Source organism: Glycine max, chromosome 10, assembly GCF_000004515.6.
Source record: "Glycine max cultivar Williams 82 chromosome 10, Glycine_max_v4.0, whole genome shotgun sequence".
Lineage (NCBI taxonomy): Eukaryota > Viridiplantae > Streptophyta > Magnoliopsida > Fabales > Fabaceae > Glycine > Glycine max.
Window position 1 is genome coordinate 19,626,734 of NC_038246.2, and position 23,433 is coordinate 19,650,166.

Genomic DNA, 23,433 nt, shown 5'->3' on the forward strand with positions numbered 1-23,433 from the left:
ATCCATCATACACTCCTGCAAACAAGGGTTTACAACATCCAACAGAAGAGTTAAAGATTATCTAGGACTTCTCCAACCAGTTAATATCATCAATTTATATATTCATTACTAATTAATTGGTGTCATCTGTTAATTAGTAAAAAAGACAATGAAAACTTGTACAACATACATTTTGGATATTAAAAGAAAAGGGGCTAATAATAACAATGACAACCCTCATTTGCACAACATCTGGCAAACAACCAAGCAATAATTTAAATTTTTTAGTAGAAAAATAAACAAAAGGATTAGTCAAACTAACAGGAACAAAGAAAATGAACTAAGCCCCTTATCATAGTAGATGACGAAGGAGAAATAGGGAGAGGATGGTGGATACATCACTCGTGGGAGATTCTTCTCACATCATCTTTGTACTTTCTTCAATCCTGCTTTACCTGTTGTTATACCTGACAATGTAACAGGTAGCATATATGATACGGTTGTTTGAACCACAAAATCAATTCTATTTCCAAATCTTTACAGATTTGTCATGACTGGCCGAAGCAACCATTCCTGTAAGTGGTGACTGTGCTAGAGCAGATATCACACACTCGTGAGCTGGAATTGTCATACATTTATTCTCAGCCATGTTCCATAGTTCCAATGACTGCACAGCGTGAATGAATCAAATGAAAACATGCTTTCAATCAATGATATATTACAAAACATGTTCCAACAAGTCCACCAATGTATTTAACAAGTTGTCTCAAATTAAGTATTAGAAAATAGAGGATGCCTTTTTATGGAGCATCCAAATACAAAACCAGATCAAAACTAACTTTAATCCTATGTATTAATTCGATAATGTTGCTTTAGTCCTCTCCGGATTCTAGAGTTACACTCTACCCACCTGTTGCAATCATACTTTCCTTATCTTTTCTGTTTCCACTTTATGTACGATCAGGCCTCTAACCAGAATTTCCTTGTTCGTTCCAGTTTATCGTCAATATCACTGTACAGTTATTTATCCAGTCATGTCCAGTGTTGTTAAACAGCGGCCAAGGCACCACCATGGCGGCAATTTGAGAAGGGAGGTCCGCCATGGCGGTGCCATAAGGTGCAATGGCATGTGTTGACAGCTGTGTGTAAATTTAAATTTAAAATAAGGATCCTAGAAGATTTAGGTAGTTAAAAACCAAATCTGATTTGATTCTATTCTCCTTTAGTCTAAAGATTTAGTTGGTTAATATCAAGATAAGATGATGCAGATCTGAGTTGATTCTCCTCATTTTTCTATCTTTGCATTTATTTTGCAATCACGGTGATTTATATAAATCCCTCGTGTAATTGTCATTAATGTAGAAAAAACTAAAGATCAGTTTCTTCTCCTAAAATTACATGGTATTAGTGTTGATTCAGGGACCTCTGGTTATGGGCTATACAATGTTTGTTAACAAGCAAGGGTATCAATGTCAAAGTGACCATACAATGTTTGTGAGACATTCATTTGGAGATTACTGGAGATGATTTCAATGAAATAAATAAGTTGAAAGCTTCTCTAGCAACTGAGTTTGAGATTAAAGACCTCGGGTCCTTAAAATATTTTTTTGGGATGAAGGTTGCAAGATCAAAGAAAGGAACTGTTGTGTCACAAACAAAGTATATTTTGGATCTTCCCAAAGACACTCGGATGATGGGTTGGCCAACTGAAACTCCTATAGATCCTAACATAAAACTTGGAAGTGAAGACAAAGGAGGTAATTGATACTTTGCAGTAAGTTTAGTGAGTCAATTCGTGCACTCACCACATGAAGAACACCTTGAGGCAATTTACAAGATTTTTAGGTATTTAAAAAATGCTCCACGAAAAAGACTGTTTTTTAAGAAAACTCGGCAGCAAGACATCAAAGTTGTTGGAAAAACTGCCATAATTGTGGACATTTTCTTATCTCCAAAACACATTTTCTTTAGTGATGTGGTCCAGTTTCTATCATATATCCTCTTCTTTCACAAACTTAACAAAGTATAATGCCCTTCAATTTAGTTCTCACAGCTTGATAACCCCAAAAAAAATAAAAAATAGTAAGCACACAAAGCTTGTTGTAAAGAAAACAAGAGAAACTCTTAGGTAGACACAAACCTAACACATCATTATTAGGGACAACCAATAAGAATTTTACAACTAATAAAATAAAATAAAATAAATCATAATGTCAGGTAAAATTCAATTTGATTTTTTTGTTTTTTTTTTCTAATCTTCCTGATTTTTTGCTAAATTGCATTGAAATTGAAATATATAAAGGACTATAAGTCAAATTTAGAAAATGTAATTTAAATTTCAAAATAATATATTTTGGTGGGGTAAAATTGTAGAGTATTTTATTTTAAATAATAAATTTTTAATTCAAACAAAACACGTTGATTTTAAACAAATTTTGGGTTGTTGTTTTCTGTCTATCTAGTGTTCAACATACCTTCATTTAGTGTGTTATTCCCGAATGAAAAAATTATCACCTTTACTAACATCAAATCCTTGTTCTCTAATAACATCAAACTCTCGATGGAAATGATCTACCACTACCACTATTATAACATCTGTAAGTTATGCTAGTAGTGATGCATTACTAGACTTGGTTATTTAAGTATTGTGAAATTTATGATTTACTATTTTGTTTTATTATATTGTTGAAATGTTTAATTGTTATGTTATTTATAGATATTTTGTTAGTATTTTTATATGAAGTGAACTCTTACGAGTTTACGAGTTGAGTCTACGAGTCAATTCTATGGAACTCTCATAGAATAAAGCCTCAATCCACTTTTTTGAACCTGCTGCTGTACATACATATTTTTTTAATCCGTTTCTGCATCTCATGCACTTCATAAAATCAAATTTCTACGAAATTTTTTTGACTTACCTTCAACATTAATAGAAAACATTAATATTATATATTAACAAAATAATTTTAAAGAAAGTTTTATTTCAATTTATTGTTATTATTATTAATTTATTTAAATTAGGTGTTTAATTGTTTCTATGATTTAAATTATGTATTCTTTTATAATTTTGTTTGAGTACTTGATTAAACTTTTTCTTATTATAAAAAAGAAAATATTACTAATATATTTTATAAAATATTTTTTGCATATTTTTATATTGGTAAAAATTTATCATAAAGAAAAAAAATTTGTAGGTTTCACTTTGTTATTTAAGAAATTTCGCTCATAATATGTATCTTTAATTTAGCAGAAAATCTGGAAGAAGATTAGAAAAAAAACAGAAAAAAATTAAATTTAATTTTACTTGACATTCTGATTTTTGATTTATTTTATTTTATCAGTTGTGAAATTCATATTGATTGTACCTAAGAATGATGTGTTAGTTTATGTCTACCTAAGAGTTTCTACCTAAGAGTTTCTTCAGAAAACAAACATATATATATATATATATATATATATATATATATATATATATATATATATATATATATATATATATATATATATTTATATATATATATATTTTAAAGCAAATGAAACAATAAAAAGAGCGAAAAGGTATAAGTATAACATACAAGTACAACATAGCTTGATATGCACAAATATACCTGGTATCCTCCAATAACCAAAAGAGTGGAGTAGCTAGGGTGAAAAACACAAGAATGAAACATGTTTCCACTAGAATTAAGTTCATGAATGCACTCCCCAGAGGCAAGTGACCACACTTTGACAGATTCTTGACTCACAGATGCTAAGTAATCTCCATTTGTATCCCAACAGACACAGTGTACCTCGGCAGAGTGTCCCTAGAAATACATCAAATTATAATTATAACAAGATATTATAATGAAAAAAATAGGGAACAAAAATTATTATTTTCTTTTGATTTCTTTAGTTGGGTGCCCTTGTTTGCACCTGTAACGTGTGCATCTGCCTGTCAGTCTCAACATCAAAGAGAGACACAACACTGCCACTTGCTGCGGCCAGAAGGTGACCAAGCCTTGGCTGAAACCTCACCTGTGTAGATCCTCCCTGCTTGATTAATTTAATACGGTTCAGAATAGAGAATAAGCCTAATTTCATAATATCTTGGTAAATAAAGTAAATTTTGTAAGTGACCTTAAAAACACGAGTGGAAGAATATTGACTAATACTCCAGAAGCGAATCTCATTGTTATTGTCACAAGAACAGAAAAGTTCAGTTTTCTTTGGGTGGAAATCAAGGGACACCACATGTGAAGTATGACCACTATATGTATGTAAAGGGAAGGTTGGCTGCAAAAGTAATAGTCAAAGGTAAGTCGCAATATATTTAATAAACCATGGGGCAAAAATTAAAATTTCCAAAGGACATCCCAACATACAACAACAACAATAATCAAACCAGATCCTACTAAGTGCTTAATTCTTATTTTGGACCAGGAGTTCAAACTTCAATCTTTTGGAAAAGTGGCAACCACATGACTAAGCCATCAATCTAAAGGCCAAAGAGCTCCAACTTCCAAAATATAACTTTCCAAAAATACCAGGGCTTCTCTATTACCAAATTTCCAAGTTTACTAATCATTGGTCAAGAAACAAAGGTTTTTGTGACAGCTGTTGTTGGAAGGTCCCACATCGCCTACCTCAATTTTTGACATGCAACTTATATATTTGTTGAACAACTTAACTTAATACTAATTGATTTTAAGATGAAATCTAATATGATATTAGAGCCTATAACCCATCTTGGTAATTCGCCTAGTTGCTTGTTCTAGCAGGCATTATGCATTTTGGCTTGCACACATATAGTTATGTACAGTATAATTAGAATCAACCAACAAGCTAATCACTAACCAATTTTAGTAGTCACCATAATTACAATCAACTACCTATTTATAAATGTGCAAAATATTCTAATAGTTTAACTACGGATAAATAGGATCAAGGTCCATAATTTTGGACACAAGAACTAATGAATTACATTTTGCTATGAATCTGTTGGAGGTAGGCCAACATAGACAAATAATTACAATCAAGACGAATGCAATCTTTTTTATTTGTTGACTAAGCAACCTGAAAATAAACAACCCTTTCCATGACATAAAATGATATCATGTGTTAGTAACTGTTGAGAAAGAGACTGAGAATAGAGAACATATGTTGAAAACTGTCTCAATTACACTATGGACTTAATTATTAAAAGGCTAAAATATATTTTCAATCCCTAATAAATACCCAAATTTTGTGTTTGCTCCTTGATAAATTTTTTCTTTTCATTGAGTCCCTAATAAACAACAATTCTGTTTTTGGTCCTTGACACTTTTTTTTAGTCCTTGATAAATTAGTGAATTTAGCGTTTGCTCCCTGATAATTCTTTTTTCATTTGTTATTAGTCATTTTCAAAGGCACTAATAACAAATGAAAACAATTTATGAAGGAGCAAACATAAAATTTGCTAATTTATCAAGGACTAAAAAAAAGTATCAAGGACCAAAAACAAAATGTTTTGTTTTATCAGAAAGCAAAAATGAAGAAAATTTTTTTTAGGAAGCAAACACAATTCGGATATTTATTAGGGATCACAAATATATTTTAGCCCTAATAAAATTACATAATGAATGCAATATATAGATATCAGATAATTATCACAAGCGAGGGGATCTACTTATTCCAAGAATATTATTAAACTTCCACTTTTAAGAACATTTTATGGAAACTGAATTGGATAAACCAAATTATTGGGTTGAGTTTTAAGTGGATCAAGTGTAACAAACTTCAAATAAAAGTTAAAAACTTGTCGATGCTTTATCAATTAACTTCATTTGAAGGGATACTTTACCATCTAAACATAAAATATAAGTAAATGTTGGTTATAAGATTAGATACCTATGAATGTTTAATTTATCTAAAACTTGGTATGTGTGATCAAGATAATATCAAAATATTCACATTCTATCTTTAAAAAAAACTATTAATCAAAGTAAATATTCAAGACTTACACTTATTTTGTGGAGTAAGTGGGTTCTTTCATTTTTCCAAATTACTATATTACTAAATTTTCACAATGCAGAATGCACTGAACCTAGACATAATATAGTTTCTAAAAGTAACAAAGATTATAATCCCCATAGAGAGGGGCATTACTTAATAGAAAGCAGATGTTAGTCTCATACCAAGGACAGACAAGGAAAGGTCTGCACTAACAATCAAAAGAGAATAACAAGTGAAAAGGAATTTACATCTGCAGCATCCCACAGCCGCACAGTTGTATCAAATGAAGATGTTGCCAGCTGAGTTGAATTTGGTCTGAAGCGAACATCAGTAATAATAAGACTGTGTTCCTCCGGAGTGCTTTCTGTTTGCAATGTCTCCATATTCCACAGAACAACCTAATAACAAGCAATAGAATGAGCATCCATATCTTTAACACAAATAAGGGTCAGTTCACAATGGAGGGAAGGATGTATCACACACTCAACGTTATGTGTAAAATTCTATAAAGGTTTTAAATATGTTTTTAGTTTATTATGGTAAACGTGGGTCTTAGTCCTTAAAAACAATTTTGTAGGTTTTGATCCTCATAAATTTAATTATTTTAAACGGTTGCTATCATTATTTAATGGTGATGTGGCATGTATCTAGACATGCCACATCAGTAACCATTCTGAGATCATGTGAAGTGACATGTCTAGCGACAAACAAACCATTCTAAGATTAAAATTTGCTATATTTGCAAGGACAAACAAACTTATTAAACTTCCTATAAATATTTTCATCCTAATCAATAAAAACAATTTACAAAGGCCATTATTTTTGGTATAGAACAGTTTTAGTAAAAAGGAAATTATCAGATATTGATGGAATTAGTTAGCATGAACATTCTGTCAATGTGGTCAAATGGCCAGATTCTTTATCTAAATAAATTATTAATCCAGCCAACAATATGATCCGTTCACCAAATCAATTGGGTATATATTATTTCTCTTTATTTTTCTTTATCAAAATCTTTCTCATTGTGGATTTAAACCTGGAGAACCCCCGGAATAAGAAGACCACAAATGCATAAAGCTATCTTCTCTCATTGAATATAGGATCTTATTAAGAGGCACCCATTTTAATTATATAGAAACCTGTGCATAAAAAACAAAACAAAACTTAAAATTGTTTTTTCAAGGTTTTCTTGAGACAGACTTATTTATTCAACTCAGAAGGAGTAATAGTCAGCTAATAGATGCTCAATGTTCAGTATTAAAACAACCATTACTCAATGTTCAATATGATAAAAATGGCCATATAACTAAATGGTTGAGAATTCGATCATTACCCACCCTATTCTTCTAAATAAATGTCTAATTACAGCATAAGGAAGAATGTATTGCATTAGAGGATGCTTATGCTTTCAGAATTGATTCTTGACATTCAGTATATGGGACCAAACAAAGGAAAGACACATGGATACTTAGGCTTTTCATCTTTTGCTTACAACTTAATCGAAGGGTGTTATTCAGTCTTAACTGATTAATGCCTGCTCTTGTCCCAACAGTTATATGATGATGAGAAGAGTAAAGATTGTGTTTTTTACATATGGAAAGGGACACCATGCCTACTATAATGTCATGGTATGTCCCTTATATAAGATTTCACGTGAGGTACGAGCTAATCAGTTTAAGCAAACAAGCCATGTATCAAGGCAAAACATGAAGAAAGAAAATAATAAAAATGACAAGGATGAATGAATGCCTAATAGGAGCAAGCAGTTATCACATATTCACATCAATATGGAATCACTGACTTCAGCTTATTTGTGTGTTTTGAAATGCATCTAATTATTTAAAATACATAATTAATTTTGTTAACTTTTAATAAGGGAAAGAAGGAAGATATTTAATTTACATTTCACAAGCAGATATATAATTGGTTCTATTTATAACTAGTTTCTATCTTCTTTAAAGCTGTCAAGTTAAAGAACGAAATCCATTCTACCTTCTTGTCATGTCCAGCACTAGCTAATAATTTCCCATCTGAAGAGAAATGACAGCAAACAACTTTGCTGTTGCTTTTGCGTATAGAACCAACTTCACTGAAGGAAAAGCCTGAAATGGAAGCAATATAACCAGCAACCTGGTAAATGGAATGATAAAAATTTAAAGATCCATAAGAACATTAGATTACCTTTTGAAGCATCCGTAGCATGCTCAGAAGGGTTCCGTTTCAATGTGCCAAACAAGTCCCTTCCATCACCATCATCCTGTGAGAGAAATGATTCCACATTATCCTCTAAGGAGCCAACATCTCCAAAATGTTCCATGTCATCCTGCAACTAAAAGGATATAAATTATCAACATTCAAGAACTAATTATCATCTGTAACTTAAGAAGATTCAGTAGATGATATAGGGCAGTAAAAAAAAAAATCTAATGATACAATGCAGAAGTTTTTAAGTCTTGTATTCATTGGCAAATCAAGAATATCACACATTTACCAAAAAAATAGTAATATATTTATTATAATTCATGTCCTGAGGCTGAGAATGAATGATAGCAACTGCAGCATACACAATAAATATCTGCTTCAAAATCCACCATATGGGAATCATAGGAGACTTGGGAGTTAGTAAATAACATAACTATAATATAATTCAAGTATCTTTACCATCAACTATGAAGCATTCTCAATCTGTTCTAACATACTAAGAAATATTCTGAGTAACAAACATTAGCCAAAATTGGAACAATACCTGTAGTCTCATAAGGGCACTTTAATAATTAGTATAAAAATCAGTACTATATTGTTTTTTCACAACAAATGATTTATTTGGAAGCAAAGTATGCAAGTAGATTACATGTTTCTCACGTAATACAAATTATAAAATTATCAATTTGATTTACCAGCTGATTTGTCGAAGATGCAAGACCGCCCACTCCATCAGTACCATACATGATCAAACCTTTGGATATACCAGCAACATTCTGCAAGTTACCCGCCATAGCAACTCCATCACCAGGAGTATGAGTTGATGGAGTTGATGGCTGAGAATTAGAAGGGCCAAGTGTATTTCCGGTACCAGTACTGTTGGCCGGTCCTGAAGATGTAGGCCCCTTCCTTTTCCGGTTATTCTAAAACATAGTTGGCAAATGATCATTACATGCAAGAGAAGCATTTAAAGAAAAACTGCCAGCCTACATAACTTTGGCAAAAGGAAAAAGTAAAAGTATCTAAAATTGATATCATCTTAATTAAACATAAAAGCAATACCTGCACCAATTGTTGTGGATGCAAAGGATCCTGTTGTTGATGGGAGGTGGATTGTTGGATCTGTGGCATGTTGATCTGCATAAAAAAATACAAAATAATCATATTAACAAAGAAGAAATGAATTGTTATAAAGCCAAAATGGATCTTATATCAAACTTTTATCAACAAAATTTTCTGTAAGGTGGAGTAACAAGCTAAAATATTGTGATCGTAACAAGGTTGAATCTCATCGCAATTGCGGGCGCCTTACACGTCACGGAATCTCATTGGGTCGCGGCTGTTGTGTCGTCGGTTTCCGACAAGGTTGAATCTGGACTTTGAAGAGAAATTGCGCCATGGCTGTTGCATCGTCGATTTCCGACAAGGTTGAATCTGGACTCTGGAGAGAAATTGCACCACGGCTATTGCGTTTAGGGTTCATTGATTCATCATTCCCAAAGAATGGAAACCATGTCAGTGATAAGTGTCATATTTTAGTTATTTTTGGAATTAGAATGATAACACTTATCTTTTGATTATAATTGTTTTCTCATAAACTTTCCTTTATTCTAGTTGTTTTATATATTGTACATTTATAAATGTTTTTGTTTAAATATGGAAGATTCATCCATGCATTTCTTATGTTTTGATGGTTATTTGTTGGAACCAGAAATAGAGCCAAGATGAAGAGTGTTGAGGGTCATTATGAAGAGATTCAGGGTGAACTCACCTGGGCTAGCCATCACTCGCCTGAGCTAGTGACATTCCTTCAACAAGAAGTTATCAACTCGCCTGGGCGAGTGACATAACATCAGCATGAAGGAAGCAACTCACCTGGGCGAGTTGCTCTGGCACCTTCTGGATCAAAAAGATAAAAACCATGCAGCAGAGGAAAAAAGGAAGCAGAAAAACCAGAGAGAATAGCGCAAACAAGGAGAGAGAAGAGAGAAAAAGTGGAGCTGGAGCTGCAAAGATCGACATGAAAGTGATCGTGGATCACATCCTTCATCATTTCTTCTGTTGATCTTGTGTTCCATACCAAGAGCAGCTAGTTTCTCCGCAGGATTGGATGTAATCTTCGTACCCTAAGGTATCTATTTTGATATTTTATATATATGAATTTTTTCTACTCATTATTGGTGATTTCATTCTGCTCGCAATGCTTGATTTTATTTGATCACTAGTTTCATGAAATCGAATTTTATGTTTGACAAGAAAGTACTATTAGAATTTGAACTGAATGAATTCACTCTTTACGTTACGTTGTTAGGAATAGAGCATAACGTTTTGATTGCGAATAACACAAGATTATGATTGTAATGCTGGAATAGTTATTTCATATGCGAGGAATCAATATTCGATAAATATTCTTAGGATTCTCGAATGCGAAGGATCGATTCGGGGTGATCTAACGTGTGCATCATAGATGTTAGAAAATGATCATATGTATTAATCTTATTTAGATACTGAAGATATGAACAATGAAATCCAATCCTACACTTCTCTTAAATTAATTAAATCCATTTTATTTGTTTTCGTAGTTTCACGTATTTACGGCGTTTATGTTATTTCCACTATTTACCGTTATTCCGTTAAATCCATGAAATTTCGATTAAATCTATTGTACATAACTATTGAACTGTTTACTTTTATCCAGAGAAACTGAGTAACTCAAGATCCTGTGGAGATGATCTCTTTTATAAAATTTGTAACCTGCGACGACATTGGTATGCTTGCCAAAAGTTTAACAGTCAAGAGAGAACTGCGAATTTAGGTCGCGTCTTCAAAGTTGTTTGGGGCTTTGTTAAAACTCACATGCAATAGTCACGTGGGTTTTTAAAATTTGACTCTATTGGTTTATAAAACATTAGAGTCAAATTTTATGTTTTTACTCTATTCTTTTTACTTTTTACTTATGGACTTGGGTTTTCTTCTAATAGGCCCAACAGTAGCATTTTACTCTATTCTTTTTACTTCATGCAACTTTTCAGTTTTTCAGACCATTCTAGAACCTCTTAGCATTTCTACTTCTACTTCATGCAACTTTTCAGTTTCTAGGATCATTTTATAGTCACCATGTAAACCCTTTCCTCTGATTCTTAGTCACAATGTAAACCCTTCAACCCTTCTCTCCTCTGATTCTTAGTCTCCACTCACCACGTAAACCCTTCCCTACCAAAACTTTCCAGCCTTCTTCGTCCAGTGCCTTTGTTTTTTTACAGGTAACAACTTTTTTTCTTTCTTTTGTTTAATACTCCCCCTTCTCCGTCCATGTTTTCTTGATGCTTTTAGCTTTTTTGATTATATGCCTTATTGGGACTTGTTTAGCTAATTAGCTTTTAGCTTATTTTGATTATGTGCTTCACTAGGACTTGTTTAGCTAATTAGCTTTTAGCTGTTTTTAGCCTTTTTTTATTATATTGGGGAAGGGGCAGAGGAGCTTGAACATATTTTGTCTTGAACAATTTAACTTTTGAGATAATATTATGTTAATGTTTGTCCAGCTTATTTTTATTTGCATATAGCATCCTTTTTTTTATACATATTTAATTGTTATATATATATTCTATTTCAACCGCTATGTGACTTCTGCTATTTGGCTGCGACGCTATCCGCTATATTCTATAGCGGATTTTCAGCTTTTCGCGTTTTTCCGCGATCTGCTATTGACAACACTGGGCTAGAGCATATCAAAAAGACAGAAACTAGGATCAGTTCTACATTCTCCACCAAACACCTTGTACTTTAATGCACGTGCTTAAACATCATTTAACATAAAGAGTGACAAGTATCATTCTTTAGGGGAGAGTAGAAAAGACAATCTCATGAAGAAGTAATATAATCTAATCAATTGGGTGGATAGTTGATTAGATGCATATGAAGACATAACCTACAGATCATCCATAAACACAGCAAGACCTTTTAATGCTCAAGACAACATAAGCATAAAGTACACTCGTTGATTTAAATCATGTAAATTGTTCTAGCTTTATCACATTCGTGTAACATGAAGTCATGAATATAAAATAAATGTTACCTTAGATGAAGTAGATTGCATTGGAGAGCCTATTGATCCATCATTTGCAATTGATTGACCGTCTTTAGCATTCAAACTTCCCCTAGCTAATCCCCTTAACCGTTGTGGATCCATATCTCCATAAACTGGTGAATTGCCAATATTTCCTTGTGCCTGAACCTGTGCGAGGAGCTGTTGTTGTTGTTGCTGTGGCAAAAGCTGAAACTGATTTGCACTCTGAAGGAGAGGCTTCTGAACTGGTGCTCCAAAACCAGGACGAATTTGATCAATGCCCTAAATCATATTACAATTCATTTAAAGTGGATCAGATATACAGCTAGATATCTAAATAAAAAGTGAATTCAAGGCTCGTAGCTGAACTTACAGTTAAAGGCCATCCTTTCAATGTGAGACTACCAACTCCCGGATTCAATCCTGAAAAGGGAGAAGAAAGAGAATATTGAAACCAAGCAATATGATTGCCAAAGAAAATGCATATTAATTATGTGAAGCCCACAAAACTTAATATAAGAAAATGATCTTGAAGATGTAAAACAAGCCAATGCATTAACCCCAAATTGTGAAAAGCATAATAAACTAAACTACCATACAAGATTATCAAACTTAAAATGTCTAGGTAAATTGGTGGAGCTTCCGTAGATTCAACTCAAACTCGTAAGATTACGAGTTCACCAAATATTAAAAAAACCTACTAATGACATATATGAATAACATAATACTCTTAACACAACAATTATTCAGCATTTCAAATTTCATAATAGATCAAAGTAGCAAATCACAATAATATAGTGTGATAGTATATTAGTACTAAATAATATCAAAAATACACAAAAGGCCAAATCATACATAAATTTATAAAAACATTACTTCCTTTAGTGAAAACATTTCAAAAAAGAGTTAATTTCTTCAATTCATTTGAGCCCTAGTAATATGTGACATTTACGTTGGCTTCAAAACAGCATGAACAACATAAAACACTGTTACTGTAAGGTCATTGGGGGCCAAAAATTAAATTTGATATCAAACTCATTAACTCACTTCCTGACTCGAGAGTTAATGCGAGTTTACAGCAGTTTAACGAGTTCACCCACGTTTAACCAAAAAAGAGGCTGACAACTAGTTAACTCATTTTTTCTACCTACTACCTAGACTCGCAAACTTGTAAGAGTCTTTGGGTTAACTCGAGCATTTGAAGCAATAGTACAGTTGGTGACAGGATCTTTATTTTAGGAGATTTATTTATTCCAGATTTCCAGCATTGAAGATTATTCTGTTTTGTAGTGCTAGGAAAATACAGGCCTGTTTGATCACTCATGTTGGACAGCAATGTGCCATCCCAATTTTTGGAAGTTGTGTTTTCTACCAACCACCCAGGTTTTCACTTCAATCCCTCCTACAGTGTTTGAATGTTCAACCTTTATACATATCACCAGCCTCACTGCAGCAAATTGGATCCCAAATACATAAAAGGCACCTTTCTAGGGTATTCACCACACCAAAAAGAATGCTATTCACCTTCAACCAGGAAATTCTATCACACAATGGATGTGATATTCTTTGAAAACCAGCCCTATTATCCCAAAGTTTCAATTCAGGGGAAGAAAAACAATAGCACAAGAAGAATCCCAACTTTTGGAAATTGGAGAGATGGAGACAATCAAGATTAACTCAGCACCTACCACTGAACCAGCAGCACCACCTACCAATAATCCAGTAGCACCTACTGCTCTAGCTGAAATCCAAATGGCTGAACCAAGTGAACCAGATTTAGATTCTCCTAGTGCACAAGAGAATCCTAATGCACAATAAAAAAAAAACTTCACGTTTACTCAAGGAGACAAAAAACTCAGGAGGAGTTAGAATTTGACACAACTCCAAAGCAAAGTTATAGAGCTTCTTGAAACACACCCAGGTTGGTCCTTCTAATCAAAACTGATTGATCTTGATATGTCCGTTGCCTTGAGGAAGGGGGTGAGATCTTGCACTCAGCACCCTATTGGAAAATGCGTCTTATGAAAAACTATCACAATTCAGAGGGCTACAAAACTTGTGTTACCTCTCTTAACTGCATCCAAATACCTAGAAATATTCAAGAGGCACCAGTAACCAAACTTAACTCAGTACAGTCATGCTCCTATCTTTGGCTGAAAATCTGAATTGGCCGCTTTACCAACTAGACATTAAGACCTCCTTTCTCAATGGTGAATTAGAGGAGGAAGTCTAGATGAAAATTTCACTAGGGCTTGAATCATCCGAAACTTTAGGCAAGGTGTGAAAGCTTCGTAAGTCCTTACATGTCTCAAGCAATCTCCCTGAGCTTTGTTTGATAGATTGACTAGAGTTATCAAAAAAAGATGGGTTCATACAATGTCAAATGGACCACCCTATGTTTGTCAAACACTCTTCAGATGGGAAGTTGACCTTGTTTATAATTTAGGGGCTGATTGGGAAACAAATGGGAGGTGGCATAAGAGGCCAAGAATAGAGAAGGTAGAGGCAAAAGCAGGGGATCAAATCCCAATTTAACCACAGAGCAGTACAACTTCTTAGAATACCATATTTCTGACCCCAAGATTAAGCAAAAATGCTAATTCTTAATTTTTTGTTGGGCTTGTTGTTTTTCTTTGTTCCAATACCAATAATAATAATAATAAACCATCTCAAAAGACTCTTAGCAAGAGAGTTTGAGTTTAAAATCCTAGGACCGCTCATGTACTTTCTAGGAATGGAAGTAGCTTGGAAAAAAGATGGGATCCTTGTATCTCAAGCGAAGTATATGTTAGACCTATTGCAAGAAATTAAGATGTTTGGATGTAAAGCAGCTAACACTCCAACGAAATCAGTCAAGAAAGGTGGCGCAAAAGAGGAGTCCTCCAACTAACAAAGTGAGGTACCATAGACTAATCAGAAAATTAATTAACCTAATTCATACTAGACCTGCCATTATGTTTGCTGTGGGCATGGCAACTCGTTACATGACAGACGCCAGTGAATTTCATATGAAGGCTATCAATAGAATCCTACAGTAACTAAAAGGAACTCCAGGTAGTGGAATTTATTTCAAAAAGAATTCGAACAGAGGCATTGAAGTATTCACAGATGCAGATTGGGCACTAGACGAAAGCCAACTACCAGTTATTATTCATTTGTGTGGGGGAAATATGGTCAAATGGAGAAGTAAGAAACAATCTGTGGTAGCAAGTAGTGCTGAAGCCGAATTTAGGTCAAAGACACATGAGATTTGCGAAGGAACTTAGCTACAAAGGATGCCTGAAGAACTCAATATTTCTACAAACTACACTATGAGAGTTCTTTTGTGATAATAAAGCTTCCATAAGAATCGCCAAGAACCCAGTTCATAGTGACATAACTAAACATATGGAAATTGACCAACATTTCATAAAAAAAGGAGATTGACCATGGAGTCATCAGTTTTGATCATGTACCCTCATGCATCCAAACTGCATACATTTTGACCAAAGCACTTCCAAGGCCCACTAATGAAAACATCAGATCCAATCTGGGTATGATAGACATTTATCACCCAGCTTGAGGGGGAGTGTCAGTAACAGGATTTTTATTTAAGGAGATTTATTCCAGATTTCCAGATTTTGGGAGATTTATTCCAAATTTCCAGCATTAAACAGAATCATCTATGTACCAAATAAAAAAACAGAATCATATGATATCTGCTTAATACAGCTAGGAGAATATCCTTTTTAGGATCTCATATATATTCTTTCTTTTTTAAGTTCGCCGCCAATTAAAGGAGAATATCTCCCCTGATTGTTAGACCTAAATTAGTTTACAACTATTTACCTAAATCCCTATTAATACGCTTGCCTTGTAATCAATCATTCCTACTTCCTAGTGAAATACAATTATTTTCAAGAGGTACCATGTTTTGCCTGTTTTACATGATATAAAATGGTGGAAATTCAAATTTATTTTAAATTCATCTCATCTTTAAATTGTTTTTTCTCCTGTACTGATTTTACACCTGCATTTACAATTCCAGGCTTAGACTGCATTCCTCCCTGCCCATAAATTGATGAAGGATCCATAGGCAAGGATCTCTGCATGGTACCCATGTTGACTTCAGGTTTGATATCCTGCTGAAGAAAAAAATAGAAATCAGCATCATAATCTATATGGAGAAGAAATGAAGGAAAGAAGGAAGTGAATGCAGATGAAGACTGAGCAGTAGCACGTACAGGTGTTTGCTGAGTTCGAGTCTGGATTTGCTGCAAAGCTGCCGTCACACTTCCTGAATTTCCTTGAACCATCTGACTGTTTGGGAAAAAGGCACAAAATTTATAAACATGAACAAGATTACAATTTTTCAAGTTAAATTAAATAAAAGTTACCAATGATATTACCCAGGATGATTTGTTGATTTCAAAAGAGCCATTCTAGCATCTAAAAGTGGTTGGGATGTCTCTGTATCCATGGGGTTAGAGTGCTTCATCCGCTCCTCATACATTTTTGCGGCCAAAGCACTGGCAGTAGATTGCCCAAGCACTCCTTCTGTAGTGATAGCATTTACAGGACCTCCAAGGGGAGGATGATTAGAATCCCTCCTTTGCATTTGAGCTTGACGCATTAATTGCAACTGCTGCATTTGCAGTTGCTGTTGTTCTTTCGCTTTAATCTGTTGTGCCTGTAAGTCATCAAAAATGGGAACACAATTACTCTAACTGTTCTAAATATTATCAATAAGCTATATCAATTAGGACCTAGAAAGTTTAAGCTATAAGGTGAAGGCTCATGGATGATTTTCTATCTGGTACCAAAACCAAAGGAAGAAAAGGGAGGTACCTCTAAATATGCTGCAGCAGTCTCAGAATGTTTCTCATTTGTCCTCGCAATGAAAATATCCCAGAAAACAGACCACCACTCAAAAAGAAAACCTCCAGGAGCATCAATTGCTGCAATTGCAGAGTGTTAACTATAATCAGTTGCAAGTATAACTACCTCAAAAATCTCCCACCCAGTAGATGTACACGAACATGGCACAAAACCGTTAGAATTGGGGTATTCCAAAAACAACTAAATAAGGAAAAGGAAAAAGCAATTAAGAGCATTAAACTGCCACATCAATTATCTCTCACCTACTGGATCAGGAGAAACCTTCCCTTCTGTCATGAATGCTTTAGCAGTGTTGTGCAACTTTTTCTTCACCAAATAATCATAAATATAAACATCAAGCCTGGCAGCAAAACCGAAGAAATCACGATATAAATAGTAAGAACTCAAAAAAATAGTAAAAACTCATAAAACAACAATAACCATTAAATGCAATCGGTTACACGGATCAATCAATTCCATTGGCTCCATCAAACATAAACTACTTCACTCACATCTTATCTGCTTCCCAATTACTCTGCGCCATGATTTCCCGGTCAGAAGCAAAATTAACTGCCAAATTTCACAATACATCAAACAAACAAATTAAACAGAGCCTCGAAACAACAAGCAAAGAAAAAATTAACCGAATCACAAAAACTGAAAACTAACAGAATGCACGTGAATCGCGAAGAAACCGACCTCAAAACGCCGCAAATAGATGGATCAAACTCGCACATTACCAATCCGAGGCTGCATGCACCGACGATCACCGCCGACGAGGAATCAAGCTCAATTTCGGAAACTGCGAACCGTGAACAGTCGCCGTGTCCGATTCAAGGAAAACGGAGCCACTCATGGAAATCACGTGAATTCAGCCACCTCTGCCACTGAATTGAAGAAGAGAGAAAGATCGAAAGCAAAAAGAGAAGAAGAAAGGGAATTAGGGTTCGTGACGCAGTGACAGTGAGGACTAGTTGAGTTTTTTGAAGTACTACTATTATGAACTGGTTCCAACAAGCATTTCAACTGTGTTGAGAGTTATGGTGATAGATGAAAGAGTTTGAATAATGAATGGAGCTCCTAAGCTAAGACTCGGTAATAAAAACCGAAGCTGAGATGGAGGTTCGGGCGTACCGAGCCTCCGCACTGGAGTATTGATTAATATACAGCTTAGAAAATCTAGATCGAGCGACTTTTGGATACCGCGTATCGACCGTTGATAACATAAGTGGACACGTGCCGGCTACGTAAGTTTTGATTCATCTGATAAGACTGTCTATTTTAACAAAGAAAAAAAAAAAGCATAATTAATAACAGAAAAAACGGGAGGGATGTAAAATTTATCCATGATCTTATCATTTGGAATTTAAACAATGTTTTAAACTGTTTTGTAGTAAGAGAATTTCGGGAAATGGTTACAAATTGAATTGAATTGAAGGAGAAAATTTGTTCGAATTAATTGCATTATTTTTAGTTCATTATTTAGTTTCAAAAATATCTAATCGGTTTAATTTCAAATTTAAATTTAATTTAATTTGTCTCTAATTGGTGTACACATGTACTTGGACTAAATTACCCTTTAAAATTGTCTGAATCTTATATGAGGATTATGGATATTACACAATTAAAATATATTAAAATAGTCCAATAAAAGGGGAAAACCAAAATAATTTCTATGGCATATTTTCTTTGTGTTTTTTCTCCCACTCTCACACATCCAAGTTAGTTACCCTTATTTCTATAATTTCTTTTTTTCCTTAAACATTTGTTTGAGATTATTATGAAATACGATAAATCACACTAGAATGGGATTGAATAGTGTATTAGTCAAAATATAAATAAAATACAATAAATGCCAAAGTATTTTAAATCAGTTTACTAAAACTCTCGTTTAGTGTCTAAGGTAAGTTCTCAAGTACAGGTGGATTGTCGTCCAATGAGATATAAAACTTATTATTAGTGAAAATCTTGGGTACAAAATGTATCAATAATGAAATTTAAAATACTTTGGCAAGCCATAAAAGAACAGTAATAATACTTCATTTTATACTGGTTCACTCAATTTGAGTTATGTATGGTTCTCCTTTACAAACTGGTAAAGGGTTCCATTAATCAAACTTGATTACAACAAGTATTTTTTTCTGTCACTTTTGACTTACAAGTATTCCCAAGGTCATTACTGGTACAACCCTTAAACTCCCCTACATTTAAGAACACTCAAGTACTATTTTATCACTAAGTCAACCATGGCTTTCACAAATAGAAGTTTGATTTAAAATCAAAGATTCTTTCACAATACTCAAAGAGTGAATTTACAATGAAGTTATAATCTCTCACAAATGCTTTATATATTACAAAAAATAAACTCTTTTAAGCTTAGTGTATTTCTTTACAAATGTTTTTCTTTTCTCTCGTTTATTGATTCACGACTCTTATTTTTTTGTACGTGTTCATCGTCATTCTTCAAATCTTGATGTTATATTTATAGAGAAACTTGTAATTGTGGAGAGTATCTTTAGGATTGAATAATAAACCATTGTGTAGCTTGATCTTGTTTCCTGGGATAAGCAGATATTGCTTGTCTTTGTCTGATAAGATCTGAAGTTTCCAGTGTTGAAATTTTAGGGAATCCTTATGAAATACCAATAACCACCAGGAACACATTATGCTAGATTATCAAGAAGAGTTTTAGGAATACTTGGATCCATAATGATTGATCAAACAAACGCAGTGGAATCTGAATCCGTAGGTGATTTTTGATCTATGTACTCTTCTTAGGACTTGTTACGGAATGGATAATCGACTAACAACGTAACCGGTGGCTTCATCGTTCTTCCTCAATCGGAATCTCTTTATTCCTTATTAGGACCTTCGTACCTCTTCAGATGGGGGGGGGGGGAGAAAAACTATATGCGTCGGCTTGGTATATTGGGGACCATAGCCTTCTAATAGCGTATTAACCTAATAGGGTTCTCATTATCCCCTAATGGGTCAATACCGACTTCTGCTCATTTAAGTCCATATCATTTGATTTAATTGTCTAACGGGCTCGCTTAATTTGATCACATAAAATAAAACCCACTAATGATAAATAACTAATATAATTGTCTTATAATATCATCCCACATTAATTATTGGAATAGAAAATTCCAACAATCTCCCACTTGGGCTACATATTGTAACAATTATATCAAAAATCTTTAAGCGCACATTTGTATGTTATTTACCTTTAGACTTCCACCTTAACAACCTGGTTCTTCTCATATATCAATAAATAGAATCATTGCGGCTTTCGTCATTACAACAAATGTAACTAAACCCCAATGACCACCACATCAGTACACTTAATGACATAAGTCAATATGGATAAGCAGCATGAAAATTACATGCAATGTGATCTTAGTCATGCCTATTCCAATTGGTCCAAACTTTATTCTTTATAGAGATCTATCCAAACACACCATAAATATTACAAACAAAACAAGCTAATAATGAAATGATAAAATTCAACTTTATCCAAACAATAAAATATTTGTAAACCATAAGATATAAAACATAAGTAAGACTCCTACTAAACTAAGGTACTAAGGAATTACACCCATATGAGTAGTGTGCTCATGAAAAACTATAAGTGTCATACCTTTAGTAAGTGGATCAGCTAGCATGGAATGAGTCCCTATATGTTTTATGCAAATCTGTATTTTATAAATTCTTTATTTAACAACCAAATACTTTATGTCAACAAACTTTTACTTGGTTGAATCCTTAATAATACCACTAATATATTGACCCAATAAACACCCAATGGCTACTTAATGTTGGCGGCAACAGGCAAGTCAATTACAATAATTTAGCAATCATAAATTCTAGTATGATGTCTCATAGCAAAATATTAACTTCACAAACAGTTAAATGTGGATTCTTATGTGGAGTGATTGCTATTAAGACATTCCAAAAAAATCAAAGTTAGAATACCTAATGATTTCTAAACTTCTAGACTTTCGATATGAAAACATGTAGTTTCTTGTTCTCTTCAATTAACGCATAATGTGCTTTACTACTTTAGTGTTGCACACCAAGATTACTCATATATCACCTTAGGACTCCCTTTTCAAACTCTAAATTTTCCACATGCAGATTTGGGATTCAAATAATATGAGTAATTTAGACCATACTAGTAACAACAACAACAACAACAACAATTAAAGAAGAGAAAATAAACATACAATGCAAAAATAATCTTTATGCTAAATTTCAAGACCCAAATAAGATACCTAGCGCACCATTAATCCTCAATCTTTGGATTGAAAAAGACTAATTGCAAGTGGTACTCTCAATGCATTGATCAAACATTGATGATAAGTCCTGTCAAACAAAGGTTGTCTTTGGACACTTCATTGCTTACATGGAAAACTTATATGATGATTACTCTGGTCAAATAATGATTGCCTTTGAACATTTCATTATTTACATGGAAAATCACATTATTTATAATTACCACATGTTTACCATCGCAAGCATGTAATTATTCTGCCAAATTGTGTCTTCCTTTGGGCTGAGCACAATTCGCATGAATAATTCCATGCAACATCCATGTAAACTCAATCAAATCAACTTACGCAATAGAGGTTACATTGACAACATGTTGTTTCAATCAATTTAACCAAAAAATACAAGACAACTTAGGCACGGGTTGTTGCCGAACCAGTATAAATCTCTTGTGTTTGTCGTCTTCTTCCCTACTCTTTTAATTTCCGATGTGCACTTTAATTATTGTTTTTATTTTTGGTAATATTAAGAAGGATAGATTTTTAATTAGTAAATGTTAGTTAATAATTAATTCAACCCCCCTCTTCTTAATTATTCTGAGGCCACTTGATCCAACAGAACTATCATTCATAACTCAATATGGTTGTTAGACTTATAAAATGAAATATAAGATTGATCCACAAATTTATTCCTTTTAAATAGAATCATATAAGCTAACATAAATTGATAATTCAAATAAACATGCATATTTTAGTTAGTGTTTGGATAGACAGGACACATACTTTATGCTTCCCGTAGAAGAGGTATTGATTCATGGACAAGTCTTACATGGTGTTCCTTCCCGTCGCCAAAACTATTGACTTATGTCATACCCTAATTTCGTCCGAGGACTATCATTCGTTGATCTTTTGATCGTTGTTAGTCGACTTACGATGTTGAACTCTAGTTACAGTGCAAAGCAAGGAACCATTCAATGTTTCGATCAGGAAGACAAAAGATACCCAGAAAAGGAGTGCAAAAAGGTCTTTTCCTTGTTTTTCATAGGCCCCAACTCGCCTAGGCCAGCATTTGGCTCGCCTGGGCCACCAAAAATATTCAAGGCTAAGGGACTAGCTCGCCTGGGCGAGCTCACTGCTTTAGGGTTAAGTTTCAGCTCACCCGGTCGAGCTGCAACCGCCCCAAGGTGGCCTTTTGCCTATAAATAAGCATTCTAGGGGTGTTTTAGAGGAAAAAAGGCTCAGAGGTGGAGAGAATTGAGAGAAGAGAGAAAGAAGAAGAAGAAAGAAGAGGAAACGAAGCCAAGGCGCTACCGAATCACCACCGTGATCATTCCCTGCGTCGTTTTCTTGTTCCGTGTTCTTCGTGCAACAGTTGGTTGGTTTTGCTTTTCTTTTCTTCAAGGTTTGAATGTGATCTATGTACCCATAGGGGTTTCCCCTTGTTATTATGTGCACATTCATCTCCTCCATCTATCATCGGTGATCTCATTTTTTTTGTAAAGTTTAAACTCAACCGATCACTAGTGCCGTAAAATTGTCTTTAAAAAGATTGAAAGTTAATAAACAAAACCAAGATAAAACCAACTTATAACTAAACTTCATTTCATCAAATATCACTTGAGATTGTTTCAAAGGTCCAACGCCTTAACGATTCTCCCCGATTGTCAAAATTCAAAGCATCATTTCAAGGTCCAACGCCTTAAACGACTCTTTGTTCACAATTAAAATAAATCTTTCAAAAACATAAAAACAATTTAACACACAAACATTCAGACTTAAAGAACTACGTAGGTCTGAATTCCTCATCGCACCTGAGGATACGTAGGAACAAGGGCAACACCTTTGTCGACCCCAAAAAATAAAAAATATATAAAAAGGGAAATAAATAATATTGAAGTCACATTTTTGCACATTCGATTAAAGGCTATCGCCCCTTGTGACGGGCGCGTGGGGTGCTAATACCTTCCCTATGCGTAAATAACTCCCGAACCATTCTTTTCAAAATTTTGCAGACCTCTTTTCAGTTTTCTAACATTTTCCCTCGAATAAACATTGGTGGCGACTCTTACGCATTTTCTTTTTAGA

The 23,433-nt window shown here is 33.9% G+C and overlaps 1 protein-coding gene across 4 annotated transcripts; it reads right to left on the reverse strand.

Annotated features, from left to right (window-relative positions):
- Nucleotides 1–86: 86 nt before the first annotated feature.
- On the reverse strand, nt 87–18,149 carry LOC100797756 (transcriptional corepressor LEUNIG_HOMOLOG). Of its 4 annotated transcripts, none has more exons than XM_006588936.4 (18): nt 17,780–18,149; nt 17,593–17,650; nt 17,344–17,441; nt 17,051–17,160; nt 16,612–16,892; nt 16,447–16,522; nt 16,233–16,344; nt 12,597–12,646; nt 12,233–12,505; nt 9,217–9,291; nt 8,850–9,077; nt 8,134–8,275; nt 7,945–8,054; nt 6,201–6,350; nt 4,099–4,254; nt 3,895–4,011; nt 3,588–3,785; nt 87–646 (listed from the first exon to the last, which is right to left on the reverse strand). In XM_006588936.4, the coding sequence occupies exons 2-18, from the start codon at nt 17,622–17,624 to the stop codon at nt 503–505; spliced, it is 2,352 nt and encodes a 783-aa protein (XP_006588999.1). In that variant the 5' UTR covers nt 17,625–17,650; nt 17,780–18,149; the 3' UTR covers nt 87–502. The 4 variants fall into 4 exon arrangements, with proteins under 4 accessions (XP_006588999.1, XP_006588997.1, XP_006588998.1 ...); XM_006588934.4 differs by having other exon boundaries at nt 8,134–8,281; nt 17,780–18,148; XM_006588935.4 differs by having other exon boundaries at nt 16,233–16,347; nt 17,780–18,148.
- Nucleotides 18,150–23,433: the final 5,284 nt, after the last annotated feature.

Coding starts and splice junctions, on each gene's coding strand:
- LOC100797756 (XM_006588933.4), bottom strand. CDS start 17,624: ATGGCGCAGAGTAATTGGGAAGCAGATAAGAT. Junction 4,255..6,200: donor GGCTGTGGGATGCTGCAGAT/GTAAATTCCTTT, acceptor TTACTTTTGCAG/CCAACCTTCCCTTTACATAC. Junction 4,012..4,098: donor CTTCCACTCGTGTTTTTAAG/GTCACTTACAAA, acceptor TTAATCAAGCAG/GGAGGATCTACACAGGTGAG.